The sequence below is a fragment of the Puma concolor genome, chromosome E3, assembly GCF_028749965.1.
Source record: "Puma concolor isolate L17-30 chromosome E3, mPumCon1.1.hap2, whole genome shotgun sequence".
NCBI lineage: Eukaryota > Metazoa > Chordata > Mammalia > Carnivora > Felidae > Puma > Puma concolor.
In genome coordinates, this window is record NC_141682.1 from 6,806,706 (window position 1) to 6,821,936 (window position 15,231).

The following is a 15,231-nucleotide window of genomic DNA, read 5'->3' on the forward strand; positions in this document are numbered from 1 at the left end:
CAGTAGTTTCAGAGATTGCTTCCTGTTGTCAGGAAGCTTATAATCAAGTTTAGAAAAGACATTCGGGGCGCCTGGGTGGCTCAGTCAGTGAAGTGTTACACTTCGGCTCAAGTCATGATCTTGCTGTTCATGAGTTCGAGCCCCATATCGGGCTTTGTGCTGTCAGCTCAGAGCCTGGAGCCTGCTTTGGATTCTGTCTCCCTATCTCTCTGCCCCTCCCCCACTCATGCTCTGTCCCTCTCTCTCAAAAATAAATAAGCTTTAAAAAAAAAAAAAAGAAAGTAAGCAAGACATTCATAAAAATAACTATTTTGCATCACACTTTGAGGAGTTTATCATAGATCATTTTAACCAGAACAAAAAGGTATGTTCCTAAATGTTTAGTCCAGTGTTATCTGTTAATAAATGGTTGGAAACTAACAAAACATTCAACATTGGGATGTTTGGGAAATTATTATAAGAGCAATGTTCTGAAATAATGTGTAAACCAGTATTAATTTATAAAAAGCAGAAAAAATGTTTGCCATAATATTAATACCATTTTGGGGGAGAAATGTGTATAGACATAAGAATGGGTTTTATTGACTTCCTGCATGTCTCTTTGTGGTGTTTGTTTTATAGTAATGTGAGTATTACCTTTGTAATTAAAAATGAAATTTTAACTCTAATAAGGTTGCAAGACGATCCTATAATAAATAGATTTGTAGTCAAAATACACATCACTTAGAATACACTCCCCCCTTTTTCCCCTCAGTGGTGCAAATAATTGAGCAGACTATTCCTATAGGTGAATGAATGAATGAACTCTTTCTTCATACAACTGAAATCACTGTGAGTTATGACCAATGGACACTTTGATTTGTAGTCATCTTACTTTTTTCCATATACCTGTTAAGAATGTTAATGATTAATTTTTAGAGAGATGCCTATAATAATTAGTAATATTTCCTTCATTTCCAATAATACCTTCAATGTGGAATGATATTTATAGGAAATAACCTCATCAAGTAACTATAAAATGATTGAATCATAGCAGATTTTACTCTTGGTATATAACAAATTGATCTTGACTTTGGGATCCTTCACAGACCCACCAGTTAAGTAAAGGTTTGGTCAGATATGAAAAATAAACCTTATGTTCAGATACATATGTAGACCTCTTTCTAATTTAGATGCAGAGATACTCAAGGACTCTCTCCAGAACTTGTATCATTTAGGTTAGTTTAAATGACAGTGACCCTCAGAAGAATGTATAATGAATCATAATTTATATTTTCCCTCTACTGAAGATTATTTTAATTTGCTCTGATGTTGTTTTACTTAGATGTGGCAGACTTTCAGTTAATGTCATGGAGTGAGGTCTGTTAATGAATGAATAATGGTACTTTAAACACCCCTCCCCCCCCCCAAATACCTAATAACGAGGTAAGAAAAAGATCTTCAGGTCTTCCACCTGTGAACAGGTGGAAAAATGCTGCTGCTTAGTTTTTTACCCCCCACAGTTCTGAAACAGCTCTGTTCTCCCTGGCCTTGTAGAGGATCCTGAGTTGCAGAACTTTGCAGAGAAACCTTGCCTTTGAATGTGAGGTGACAATCAGGACCATAGATGGGGGAAGGACGGGGCTTGGGAGGAAGATACCAGGCCCCCGTGTAGCCCTGCCATGGCAGTGCCCCCCCTGGCTGTCTCATGGCTTTTATCATGGGCCAGACAAAGCAGATGACACCACGCCTCACTTGCAGGTATCGACTGGGCTCCCAAGAGCGACCGCATCGTCACTTGCGGGGCAGACCGCAATGCCTATGTCTGGAGTCAGAAAGATGGTGTCTGGAAGCCAACCCTGGTGATCCTGAGAATTAATCGTGCAGCAACTTTTGTCAAGTGGTCCCCGCTAGAGAACAAATTTGCTGTGGGAAGTGGAGCACGACTCATTTCTGTTTGTTACTTTGAGTCTGAAAATGACTGGTGAGCAACAGCTGAGTATTTTTTATTTCTGTCTGTGGAATTACACCTTTGGACCACCTGTGTTCTTGGTGACTTCGTGAGTCCCTGGGTGAAGGCTTACCTATAACTTCAGTGTTTCCTCATCTGGAGATTTTTTTTTTCCTCTGAAAATCTCCATTTCCTCTGAAGATTTTTCCTTCTTGTGTGCACATTGGGTCAAATCTCACATCTTTCTCATCTTGATAGAGAACTGTGGCCCTACATTCTGAAATCATAACTAGTATGTACTGTAAGATGCTGCTCTCCTCATTCTGTGCTGTCCAAACTGTTTTCTTACTCTAACAGGGAAATCATAAACTTGAGAGATTCCCATGACCTGAGGAATGATTTTTTTAGATACAAAATATCTATGATTCCTACAGATGACAGATGACAGTGCTCTCCTCTTTTTTTTTTTTTTAATTTATTTGCTAACCGGAGTGCCTTGGTGGCTCAGTCGGTTAAGCATCCGACTTCAGCTCACATCATGATCTCGTAGTTCCTGGGTTCAAGCCCTGCGTTGGGCTCTGTGCTGACAGCTCGGAGCCTGGAGCCTGCTTCTGATTCTGTGTGTGTCTCTCTCTCTGCCCCTTCCCCGCTTGTGCTCTGTCTCTCTCTGTCTCAAAAATAAATGCTAAGAATTTTTTTTTTAATTTATTTGCTAACCAAATCTGTGTCTTCGTATAATATTTTACTCATCTGAGCTGTTGAAGTAAAAATTGACCAGAATCTTGGAACTGTGATCAGCTTGTTAAACTTTTTGTATAAATTACTTATAGCTGAGCCACTCAAAATACAGAGATTGATTTTTTGGCTAAGTAACTTATTTTACCTATTCCTTCCCACTTACTTTAATAAGAAAACAACTCTGCTCTATCTGGCATGCACTCAGAAAGGGTGGTAAGTAGCCTTCAACATGGAATTGTCATTTAGTACGAATCTGGCAGTGTTTGTATTTGCACTAAAAATAGTAGAGTATACATTACTCTTTGTGTTAGCGTTACCGTTTGCTTTCTACTGAAACAGTGAAAGGAATGGATTATATTAATGTTTTGTAATTGAGTGAAATCTTAGAAATTTTGATTCTTTGAAAAGAAAGTCTGTAAATTTGCTACGATTCAGTTAGGAATTCAAGACTTGCATTTTTCTTTCAAGCACATGTAAAAATAAGTCTAACAAAACGTTGCCTGGCAAAAGTCATTTAGAAGACTCACTGTAATGAATAGATAAGAAAAATTTTCCTTCCTAGGTAACCTTCAGTCTCAGAGATTGCTCACATTTTTATTCATTGAAAAATAGTTTTGAATATAGGTAAATTGGGCTGTACTGTAGTGCAAGGTATTGTCATTTTAACAAGCTATATGTTCAGAGGCGTTTCTTGGCTATAGAACAACATTTTATTGGAATGATGTGAATATTTTAAAATAATCTCTAAAAGCCTTTAAAATAACTTCATTATAAGCAAGTCAAAATGTCTGTTTTTCAGAATGAAATTTTTTATATAAGTTCCTAAGACAGATTCTATGGAAACGTAATTTGGCATTCAAAGATGGGCATTTGGCTTGATATTCAGTCTCTTAACTCTTACCTTTTTTTTTTTAAGTTCATTTACTTGAGAGAAAGAGAACACGAGAGCAAGAGACAGAAAGAGGAGAGAGAGAGCAGCTCAAGCAGGCTCTTCTCTGAAAGCACGGAGCCCAACATAGGGCTGGATCTTACAAACCGTGAGATCATGACCTGAAGCGAAATCAAGAGTCAGATGCTTTTAATTTTTTTTTTTTCATGTTTATTTTTAAAGAGTTGGATGCTTAACCAACTGAACCACACAGGCATCCCCAGTCTTTGAGCTCTTGAACAGCAGAACATGATTGGTTTTTAAGCAGCAGTTTAGGGGGAGAAGTTGAATTAGCTAAGCCGGAATAATAACTGATCTCAGTTATAAATATATCTCAGACATAAATCTCAGACATAAATATCCCTGGAGTGGAGCTAGAGAATTAGAACTTCTGAACTGAGAACAAACTAAGGGTTGATGGGGGGTGGGAGGGAGGAGAGGGTGGGTGATGGGTATTGAGGAGGGCACCTTTTGGGATGAGCACTGGGTGTTGTATGGAAACCAATTTGACAATAAATTTCAGATATAAATAAAAAAAAAAAAACAAAAAAAAGAACTTCTGAGAGGTTGTGATTTTCTTGGTTGTGATTCCTCTGTGAAAAAAAAGAATTTGCAGCTTCACAGAGGCTTAGAAAAGAAATGAAGTTATTTTACAACCCAGACTTAACCCAAAATGAAATAACAAGTCACTAAATATTTATCATAAAAATGTAAGTAATTCAAACTGCAATTTTTATCTGAAAGGTTATGGTGACATGTAATCTGAAATTCCACGGAGCCGTATCCAGAGTTAATCCATAAATATAATTACTAACGGGGATCCCATGATCGCCAGGAAGGCTCAGAAGGGGCTGCTGTGATGAGAATGTTGTAAAAGACAGAATGGAAAGGACCATTTACGGCTCTTCTCCCTCTCTCCTTTCCGGTCTCTGGCGGAAGGCCTGGTAGCCACCTGTGTTTCACCTGACATGCACTTGTAGGTCCTTTGGGAGCTGTTGCTTGATGTGTGGATAAACTGAAATGGATTTTCTCCTTTTGTAGGTGGGTCAGCAAGCACATTAAAAAGCCAATTCGCTCCACAGTCCTCAGCTTGGATTGGCATCCTAACAATGTTTTGCTGGCAGCAGGATCGTGTGATTTCAAATGCAGGTGGGAACAAATGAGAATTGGTAGGCAGAATTGATCTGTTCATTGTTCATCTTTCACATATTTTTTTTAAGTTTGTTTATTTTTGAGAGAGAGAGAGAGCCCAAGTGGGGTAGGAGCAGAGAGAGAGAGAGAGAGAATCCCAAGCAGGTTTTTGCACTGTCATTGCAGAACCCGATGCAGGGCTTGAACTTACGAACCATGAGATCATGACCTGAGCTGAAGTCAGAAACTTAACCAACTGAGCCATCCAGGCATCCCCATCTTTTACATATTCTTAAGGTTTCTTTGCTTTGCAGAGTACTGTGCTAGGCACTGCAAGGGATTCGAAGATGAGTGGAGCTTGTGATCTAGGAAAGCAAGCACCAGAGATGGCCGAGGTAGAGGGAAGTGGACTTGGAGGCGCGGGAGTGGGGAGATGTAAGAGTGGGGCCCGGAAGTTCACCGTAGGCAGAGCATCCGTGTTTGGAGCAGTGATCTAGTGGCCCTCAGACCACAGTATTGTTTCTTGTTTGATAACCCAGGCAGGGACTTGGCAGATTCCAGAGTGAGGCTAAAACGACAAAACATAGCTGAACAGTGCACTGCTGAGCTATTACTGCACTGTACCTTTTCAGTTGAAGCTTTTTTATTTGTTGTTCGTGGGAGGCTAGAAGAAACAGCCACTTTGCTAAGAACTTTAAGGTCAAACGGTGTAATTTCTTTTTAAAGTTATTCTTTATCAAGAGGGCTTTCTTCCCTTAGAAGAAAAGCAAATAAATGTTACTTCATGTTGACTGGTTGGTTGGTTGGTTGGTTGGTTGGTTTTTAAAGATACGTGTGGGAATTTGGCTGTGGAATGGGGGGTACAGGGGTGTCAAGGCACTCTCTGGAAAAAGATTGGTTCTTAAAAAAAAAAATTTGTTTCTACTTAAGAATCAGTGCAACAGCAAAGATGCATAGACATTCTTAAGGAGAATTCAGAAGTTTTGTTGTCTGTGACATGTTATCCAGAGTCATTCTAGCTCCCGTAGAAGATGAAACTGAATGATCCATACCACCTGGGTTATCAAACTGTGTCTAAAAAATCTGACTGTGAAAATAGGTTACCAATTCTTTTGTTAATATTACTTTCCAGAAATAAACTTTGCTTTGACTTGTAGTCCTGTGGGTAAGAGTCTGTTCAGGTCGCACTCTCGAGTTGGCATCTGAGAACCACCAGCTATGTCTTGGTCTCCGGTGGCTAAAGCAGTGGCCATTGCGATGCTAACTTACAGCCCAGTGATTCTCATGATTCTCATTCTCAGTCCCATAAAAATGGAGAACGAACTGATGGCTGCCAGAGGGAAGGGGGGTGGGGGGATGGGTACAATGGGTGATGGGGAGAAGGAGGTACAGGCTTCCAGTTACAAAGTGAGTCACGGGAATGACCGGGAATATAGTCAGTGATGCCGCAAGAGTGGTGTATGGTGACAGATGCCAGCTGCACCAGCAGTGAACGGGGCATAAAGCATAGCGAAGCTGAATCACTGTGATGTACGCCTGAAACTAAAGTAAAATTGTGTGTCAGCTCTACTCAATAAAAAAAAATAAAGCCCAGTGATTCTGAGGTCACGTCCTGTAATCTCACTGCGCCTTTTGCCTCCCTAGTGCTCTGCCTCTTCCAGAACTGCTGCTGTCATTGTCATTTGGGAGGAAATATCCCAGATCATTTTAGGGAGTCTCTAGGTCCAGAAGTTCTTGAAGAGAGGCTCTATGAAGTAGAAATAGCATCAGGGGCGGTTGGGGGGGGGTGGTTCCCAACCTCTCTCTATCCCTCCTCACACACAACTTCATGGAATTCGAGAGAGAGGCTGCTGACAGCAGGCTGGAAAGCACCCTTCTACAACCCAGACCATACCTGCCATAGAGACGCGACAGGGAGCCCAGGGCCGCGTGAAGCCCGCCCTCCTGATAGCACGAGGGGGAGCCTGTCCGCTCTCTCACTGGTCTCCCTTGGCTACCTCCTTGGGTGTCCTTTCTTTAAATGGGTTCATACCACTGTTTTATTGCAGCGTAGCAAATAGTTTCCTCTTCTGCCATTGGGCTGTGTGGGCTTCCTGGCCTACTGTGTTGAGACAGGAAGGAATGCTGTGCTCAGCGGGGTCTGCCATGTGCGAGGGGGCGGCGTGACAGCAGGACCCTCCCCCAGCATTCCGCACTCCTGGGAGGGAAGGGCCTTTGTGTTCATTACTTCTAGAACTGCACCCCTACGCCTGCGACCATTCTTGTCTTAAGAGATTTGTGTGTGTGACTTTGTCATGTTTTGCTCTTCAAGGATTAATCTCTTTGCATCCTAAGACCCCTTATGGCAGCTGCCTGTGGCCTGTTTCTTTATACACATATTTTCACCTGCTTTGTCCTTCTTTCCTGCCCCTTAAACTACAGAGTGTTTTCTGCCTACATTAAAGAAGTGGATGAAAAGCCGGCCAGTACGCCATGGGGCAGCAAGATGCCTTTTGGTCAGCTGATGTCAGAGTTTGGTGGCAGTGGCACTGGTGGCTGGGTGCATGGGGTCAGCTTCTCTGCCAGTGGGAGCCGCCTGGCCTGGGTCAGCCATGACAGCACCGTATCCGTTGCCGATGCCTCAAAAAGCGTACAGTGAGTATTTGCCTTTTGTTTGGAGTTAGGGAGTGGGGTTGGGATCTCTCCGCAGCTTGGCCAAGGCTGTTCTTCCCTGGGTGCCGGTTCAGGATGTGAGCATAAAACTCTGACCCAGAACCGCAGGGCCGCCTTTGAAGTCCCAGACACACGTTTAATGGAGGTAGTGATGGTGATTCTTCTGAAGGACCCTCCTGGCCTGCTGCTGCTGCTGCTAAGAGTTCCTTCACGTGGTTAGTTTAGTCTGTTACTGTGGATTCCTTACGACAGGTAAATGTCATCTCCCAGCCTTAAGTAGGAGATAAGTTCTTACTCTGTAGTCAAGGAACAGTGACTCCATTCATTTGGGACTCCATCCAGTAATACTTAAAACCCCGATGCCAGTTCGTCTGGAGATGCTGGAAGAACTCGAATTACAGTGACTCATTTGTGAGTGAGACACCTGCCCGGCCTTGGGGAGGGCTCCAGGCACCTTGTCAGACGTCGGAATTTTTATCTGCTCATCATGTTGGAGGGACAGAGATGATGATTGGAATTCCTTCCCCTTACGAATCTTTGTCTTTCCTGGTGAATCCTTTTTTATTGGCAGCTAAAGGTTACCCACCTTTAAAGATTTCCTGACTTGTTGCTGTGTGCTGAGAACTGCTCACATCAGGTGACTCTGCCTCCCTCTGCTGCATGGTGACAACAAAGTGACATTTCAGAGAGAATATTTTTTTCCTAAGTGGATTGAATTGTGGGTTTTGGCAGAGGGGGGAGTTGTTTTATTTTAAGAGAGAGAGTGGGGGAGGGGCAGAGAGTGAGAGAGAGAAAGAATCCCAAGCAGGCACTGTGGTTGTCAATGCAGAGTCCAATTCAGGGCTTGAATTCACAAACGATGAAATCATGACCTGAGCCAAAATCAAAAGTGGGATGCTTAACTGACTGAGCCACCCAAGCGCCTCTTACTTATTTTGAAAACACCACCTTAAATGTTGTGGTCTCCCAGGTTTCTATACACGTTTAGGTACTTAATGTATCTTTTCATTTTTAACACAAATGGGGTTATGCTATACATTTTGTACAGCAATTTGCTTTTTATTCAGTAATGTTTCGATGTCACAGTTATTTGATTTGTGTACAGTTTGTTGTAATGTGTAATAAGCTTTTAGTACGTGCTTATTACAAGCCCCTGTCTGCCCTCCTATTGATTTATGATTTGGCTTTTCCAGTCCTGCAAGTCAGATGACATTCTCCACCCTTCCCCTTCTCGAACATAAATGTTTTCTGTAGTAACAGCCAGTGTTTTATATAGTAAGGTGCCCCAGTAAGGCCTTAAGATGAGGTATTAGGACTTTAATCCGATGCCAGTGGTATTGGCAGGGGGGAGGGGGTCTCCTTAGACATAGTTTTGTAAATTCTCTTTTACATGAAGTTTTCTAAATTTCTCTTTTACATGAAGCTCTGAGATCCTAATTCATCAACCAACGTGTGTGCCTGCCATCTCTATGTGACCTGTTGGCCAGGTGCTGGAGCAGATAACTACTATCTGTACGTGTACACACATGTGCCCCAGCCCAGTTGTGTGTGAGATCCTGGCTGGCTAAGGCAGTGTCATATTCATCGGTGGCTCCAGCTCCTCCCCCAGTGCCTGGCAGAAAAAAGAGAATAGACTCTTCAGATGTTTGTGCCCACTCTCTGGGAGCCCAGGGTGAGCACAGGCGAGGAGAGGATGGCAGCACAAGGCATTCAGTCATGAGTGACAGTGACAGGAAGAGTGTTGGGTAGCCAGAAAGGAGAAGCCACTTTAGGGTGAAAAGGTCCAGGAAAGCTTCATGGAGGTGATCTAATTAGAGCTGAGCTTCAGAAACCATGTGGACTTCGGATAAGCATGTGTGTAAAGGGTGTGGGAGCAAAGGCAAAAGACGGGAAAGAATAAGGGTCACTGGGGACCGTGCCGTAGACCAGTCTGTCATGAGTGGGGAGGCCCCAGAAGCAGGTGGGGCCCAGGCCAGAGAGGCCAAAGACCTCTGTTTCTGCAGGTTACCCCAGGGCTGTGTTGGGCTTGAGATTCTTGATTCCTGAAAGTGTAGGTCATGGGGCTCCTTTTAAGCATAAGAGCTTGTTTATACTGTCCAAGCGCCTGTGAAAATGGGTCCTTAGTCATCTTCTGTGTCTATAAAGAAGCTGTGTGGTCTGTTCCATCTCAATTTAACAATTGTTCTTGTATTTAGGGTCTCAACTCTGAAAACGGAGTTCCTGCCCCTGCTGAGTGTGTCATTTGTCTCGGAGAACAGCGTTGTAGCTGCCGTGAGTATTTCTCTTTATTTCCCCTCGCAGTACACTGTATTTAATTCTCCAGGACAGGAACAGCGCGTGCTCTGTGACTTGCTGTGCTCTCACAGGCCAGCACAGCCTTTTAGGACAGCTGGCCTGTGAGACTGGGTGGTGTGGTGTGTGGTGTGCGTGTCTGTGTGTGTTTAAGTGTGGTGGTGACTGTTCTGCTGAGGTGCTGGTAGGTAGGCCTGACCGATATCTTGTTTCAGGGCCATGACTGCTGCCCGATGCTCTTTAACTACGATGACCGTGGCTGCTTGACCTTCGTCTCCAAACTAGACATTCCAAAACAGAGCATCCAGCGCAACATGTCCGCCATGGAGCGCTTCCGCAACATGGACAAGAGGGCCACGACTGAGGACCGCAACACGGCCTTGGAGACGCTGCACCAGAATAGCATCACGTAGGTGCCACTCAGCCACCTGCAGCCAGGGCCCCGACCACCTGTAGAGAAGCGCTTAGGTGACCCAAGATGCCTTTCTGCCTCCTTCTTTCCTGGCTGGATCCCTGTGCCAGTCGTGTGTGCTGTGTGCCCAGACATTCCTTTGGGAACAAGAGCAGGGACAAGTCTCTAGCCTCCCGACTGCAGACTCTTATTTTCAGCTTGTGACAGAGTCATTCTGTCCTTTGAAGTGCAGATGGCACGAGACAGCCTCCCCCACCTCGAGCTGCGCTGGTCCTGTTGCCGCCACCGCTGTGTGAGCCGCCTCCTCCCAGGGCTGGCATTCTTAGACCGTGGCTGAGAATGAGAGGAGACCTTCCTGAACGTCCTGCTCCTCTCAGTGAGCACAGGACAGGAACACTGGTTATACCCGTCATTTCAGCCGTGGGTTTCTAGTCACACACACCAGTAAGAAGATGATTTAATGAAAGAAACAGAATTATTTGATACCATATGGTAAAACCAAGGAGTTTCTTAAGTTTTCATCAGGTGTATGTGAACTGTGTTTTATCCAAAAGGTTTGATTTTTTTTTGTTTGTTTTAACTCTAGAGAAGTGTAGTTTGCTCTTGATATTTTAAATGACTGTGGTCAGAGTTAAGTACCACAGAACTCTCTCTTTTTGATTAGACCTTTTGTGTTGAGAGATTTTCATTGTGGTGATGATGGTGGGAAGAAGAACAGAAAGGTCTAGACTTTCTCTTTGAGAGAATTATTAAATGCACCTTGTGCTTGTGATCATGTTCAATGGAAAGGGCTGCTGGACTTAAAATAGGCTGAAAATATCTGCACTCTCTTGAAAAATAATAACTTGAGGTGCGCATGGGTGGCTCAGTTGGTTAAGTGTTCGACCGGCTCAGGTCATGATCTTACGGTTCATGAGTCTGAGTCCCACATCAGGCTCTGTGTGACAGCTCAGAGTGTGGAACCTGCTTCAGATTCTGTGTCTCCCTCTCTCTCTCTGCCCCAACCCCACTTGCACTGTGTTTCTCAAAAATGAATAAACGTTAAGAAAAAAAAGTAAAAAAATTAAAAACTTGGAGGCCTAACAGAACTTTTCTCCACACTTCAGGTTCTTTGTCTTGAATGAGTTTCAAAACGATTTCTTATGAATTTCTCTGAAGCTTCTCTGCAGACTGTGTATCAGGAAGGAAACAACTCATTGCATCTTTTGAGACTTTCAAGTAAAAAGACCCTTGGAGATTGGCAAGGCTCCTTTTATTTGCAGATATTAAATCCTCTTTGCCCGTAAGCAAAGGATCGGCAGACTTTTTCTGTAAGGGACCAGAGGGTAGATATTTTAGGTTCTGAGAAGGTATAGAGGCTCTGTCAGCTATGCACATCTGTTGTGGCACACAGGCAGGCATTGACAGTATGTATCTAAATGAGCGTGGATGTGTTTCAGTACAACTTTTATGGACACAGAAGTTTGAATTTCCACATAATTTTCACATCGTGAAGTAATAGTCTTCATTTTTTTGTCACCATTTAAATCGTAAGCTATTCTTAGCTTACAGGCTGTACAGAAACAGGCTGTGTGCACCGTTTTGCCATCTCCTTCCCCAGACAGAATGTTCTAGACGTTTCAGAGGAAAAAGAAAAATATTGTCTGAGCTGTGGAATTGATTTTCTTGAAAGTTTTTCAGATAATTAGGCCAAGACAAGTTGCTGCATTAATCTCTTCCTCTACTTTGCTTGCTTGGAATCCTGCAGGGTGTCTGAGTGTTGCTCATGTTTGCAGTGATTAGTTTCAAATGCAGGGAGAGCAGGGAGAGCTCTTGGCTTACAGGCCCTGGTTGTCTTGGAGGGTGATTTGGGAGTTTCTGTTTGGAGCCAGTTGGATTTCAGTCATGCTTTATCCTGCCTCTAGTTTGTTTTTGTTTTGTTTTTAATTGTTTCCATCTCCGTCATTGCTGTGGTCCTGCCCACACTCTGCTCCCTGGCAGTTTGCATGCTGTGTGCCTGGCTCGTCCTGCTTCTCTGCGTCACTGTAATTAATACAGCTTCTTACCTTTTCTCTCTTTTCAGTCTTGACTTTTCTGGATGTCTGGTAACGAGGTGCACTTGAATGTTTTCTGAGGCAGATTGCCGCAGCCTAATCTTGATGGACAACTTAATATTTTGCGGTTGGGAATTCCATTTCCTTAAAATGCCCTTACACTGTTAGGAAGGTTGGGACTCACTCCCACCACATATCTTACAGTCTCTCTTGTTTTTCCTTCTTTTCAGTCAAGTGTCTATTTATGAAGTGGACAAACAAGATTGTCGCAAATTTTGCACTACTGGCATCGATGGAGCCATGACAATTTGGGATTTCAAGGTATTTTCTGCTTTTCAAAAGAAATCTTGTTTGTGTGAAATTCTTCCTGTGACCAGAATGTTTCTCATTTCTTGGAACAAAATGTCAAATCCAGTGCACATCAGAAATGTAGAACAGGAGACTGTAGTCGTCTTTAAAACCAAAGTCAGGGCACCTGGCTGGCCCAGTCAGTGGAGCGTGTGACTCTTGGTCTTGGGGTTGTGAGTTCGACCCCTACATCGGGTGTAGAGGTTACTTTAAAAAACAAAAAAACAAAAAAAAAAAAAACCTTAAGACTTGAAAGCCATTGGAAGAAAACCAGACTTTCTCAGTGACTTGGGGTACATCCTTCTAGATGTCCATTTATCCGTGGAGGAAAAAATCCAGTGCTGTTTTTGTAGCTGGCCCTGTGTTGGGCACCAGTGTCTTTATAGATACATTTTTGTGGTTTACATCCATTAATCTAGTAAACGTTTGCTAAGTGTCTGCTGGGTGCCAGGCCTCGTACTATGCACTGAGGACACCGAGGTGAGAGGGGTTCGTGTGGCAGAGGGGGTGGGGGTTAGGTGGATCTGCAGAAGAGCAGCCAGTGCCCGTGTTTCTACACCGAGGAATTCGGGGGGCACATAAACTGCCAGCGCTGCAGGGAAGGGATGGGCTGAGCTGTATCTCCAGGTGCAGTGGGATTTCAGGGCACGCGGGGGGCGCCGGGCAAGTAGGAGCCGCAGGTGCAGACCAGCCGAGCTCAGAGCACGTTCTGGTTGGAGGCACCACCAGTGGTTTGCACTGTGATGTGGGTCTTGCAGAAGCACCAGATGGAACTAGAAGGGCCTGTGGCGTGGTCAGAGAAAGGGAGCTGGGCTTTGTCTGCAGACACCCAGGAGCTGGTCCAGAGCCAGACAGCAAAGCACCAGAGAGTAAGGCGTGGGCGGCCTGGGCAGAGGCTGGGGAGTCCCGTGATCCAGTGAGGAGATGATCTCCAGCTGTGGCAGGGGCTGTGACCCAGAACTTCTGCATTGGAGGGAGATTTCAGAGGCCAAATGGAAGGGCATCGTGACACTGAGGAACAAGCAGGGGGACCCTCACACTCTGGCTTGGCGATTGGGAGATGGTGGACAAGATGAGGAACCAGAGAGGAGGAGCAGGAGTAGGAGAGGCTGGCCCCTGTGTGCAGCCCTGTCAATTTAATCTCTCAGTGGTTAACCTCCAAAACAGGTTAACGTTCAGAGTTTTGCTACTGCCTGTGCATTTCCACCGTGTTCGGTGTCCCCCCGCCCCCGCTCCTTGGGTGAAATACATAATATGGAATAGCCTCCAGAATATTTGGGAGAAACAAAGTGTCTTACTCAAAGTCTCTCCCCACCCTCCCACCTTTTTGTCTTCCGGCACTTTCCATCCTGGGCATCAGGGCTGTGAAATTAGCTCCCTGGGCAGTTACACTCTACACTTTATTCTTTGACCCCTCTAAGCTAGGAGGTCCCAGGGTAGTTTCCCCTTGGTCCGTCTGCCTTTGAGCACCTGCTGTGTGTTGTGCACCTGGCTGGCTGCTACGTGGCCTGTGACGTAGGAGGAGGCAAAGAACATGCACATATTGGCCCTCATCACTATGGGCCAGTGGCACAGGGAGGAAACATGCAGGTGGGAGCGCTTCCAGATCCTGTGGCTTGGAGCCATGGGACAGGGGAGCACATGGCTGGAAAGGGCCAGTGGGGGGCCCAGTGCTGGGAGAGCATGTCTCACAGGTGGGCGGGGCCAGATTTGGGGGGCACAGGGCAGGGGGGTTGTTGGAGGTAGGTCAGGGAGGAGAGGGTGGTCAGGGGGAAGACTCCAGGACCGACAGTCCTCAGTAACCTTTGGTGTTCTTCCTGCCATTTTCAAGACCTTGGAGTCTTCTATCCAGGGCCTCCGGATAATGTGAAGCTGAGTGAGCCTCCCAGATCCAGCATGACAAACTGACAAAAGTGACAAAGTGTGCTGACACGGCCCGCCGTTTGCATGGTGGTGAGGAGAGCCAGCCGCAAGGAAACACTGAAGACGCGTATCGCGCAAATATTGTTTGTGTGTTTTTGTTTGAATATAATTGGTGAAAGTGTTGGTTTTTTTAAAAAAGCAGCAATGATTTGGGTTTTTTGTTTTTTGTTTTTTGCTATTTCATTCCATTCTTGACCAAAGCTTCTCTTGAAGTAGTTTATTATGGAAAATTGTCACACTAACTTAAAGGAAAGGGTGGGGAGATATGTAAATTGTCTGCTAAACAGTTAAATAAAAATACTGAATGTGTTTTTGGTTTTGTTTCATTATAACTACTTTTAGTAGAAAACTATGGACAAATTCTTCATTAAACTATTTAATTTTCAGGGTAAAATCTTTATAACCAGGGTTTTTTTTTTTTAATTTTTTTTTTAATGTTTATTTATTTTTGAGAGAGACAGAGATAGAATGTGAGTGGGTTGGGGCAGAGACAGAGGGAGGCACAGAATCTGAAGCAGGCTCCAGGCTCTGAGCTGTCAGCACAGAGCCTGACGTGGGGCTTGAACTCACACACCGTGAGATTATGACCTGAGCCAAAGTCGGATGCCCCTGAGCCACCCAGGCTCCCCTTAGGGTAAAATCTTAAATTCTAAGTTGCTTTATTTTAATTCTATGAGAGCACAAGCCGGGCAGAGAGAGAGGGAGGAGGAGGGAGGGAGGGAGAACCTTAAGCAGGCTCACAGTGAGTGCAGAGCCCGACGCAGGGCTTGACCCAATGACACTAGGGGATCATGACCCAAGTGGAAGTCAAGAGTCAGATGCTCAACCGACCGAGTCACCCAGG

General features: G+C 44.6%; 1 protein-coding gene across 1 annotated transcript in view; it reads left to right on the forward strand.

Moving 5' to 3' along the window:
• The window catches only part of ARPC1A (actin related protein 2/3 complex subunit 1A), a 28,649-nt gene extending 13,953 nt beyond the window's left edge, over positions 1 to 14,696 (forward strand). Inside the window, exons 4-10 of the mRNA XM_025923323.2 lie at positions 1,741 to 1,963; positions 4,638 to 4,745; positions 7,149 to 7,361; positions 9,575 to 9,650; positions 9,887 to 10,080; positions 12,347 to 12,437; positions 14,296 to 14,696. Coding sequence (XP_025779108.1) covers positions 1,741 to 1,963; positions 4,638 to 4,745; positions 7,149 to 7,361; positions 9,575 to 9,650; positions 9,887 to 10,080; positions 12,347 to 12,437; positions 14,296 to 14,334 — 944 coding nt within the window. The 3' untranslated portion in view covers positions 14,335 to 14,696. The remainder of the gene's footprint in view (positions 1 to 1,740; positions 1,964 to 4,637; positions 4,746 to 7,148; positions 7,362 to 9,574; positions 9,651 to 9,886; positions 10,081 to 12,346; positions 12,438 to 14,295) is intronic.
• The last annotated feature ends 535 nt before the right edge of the window (positions 14,697 to 15,231 follow it).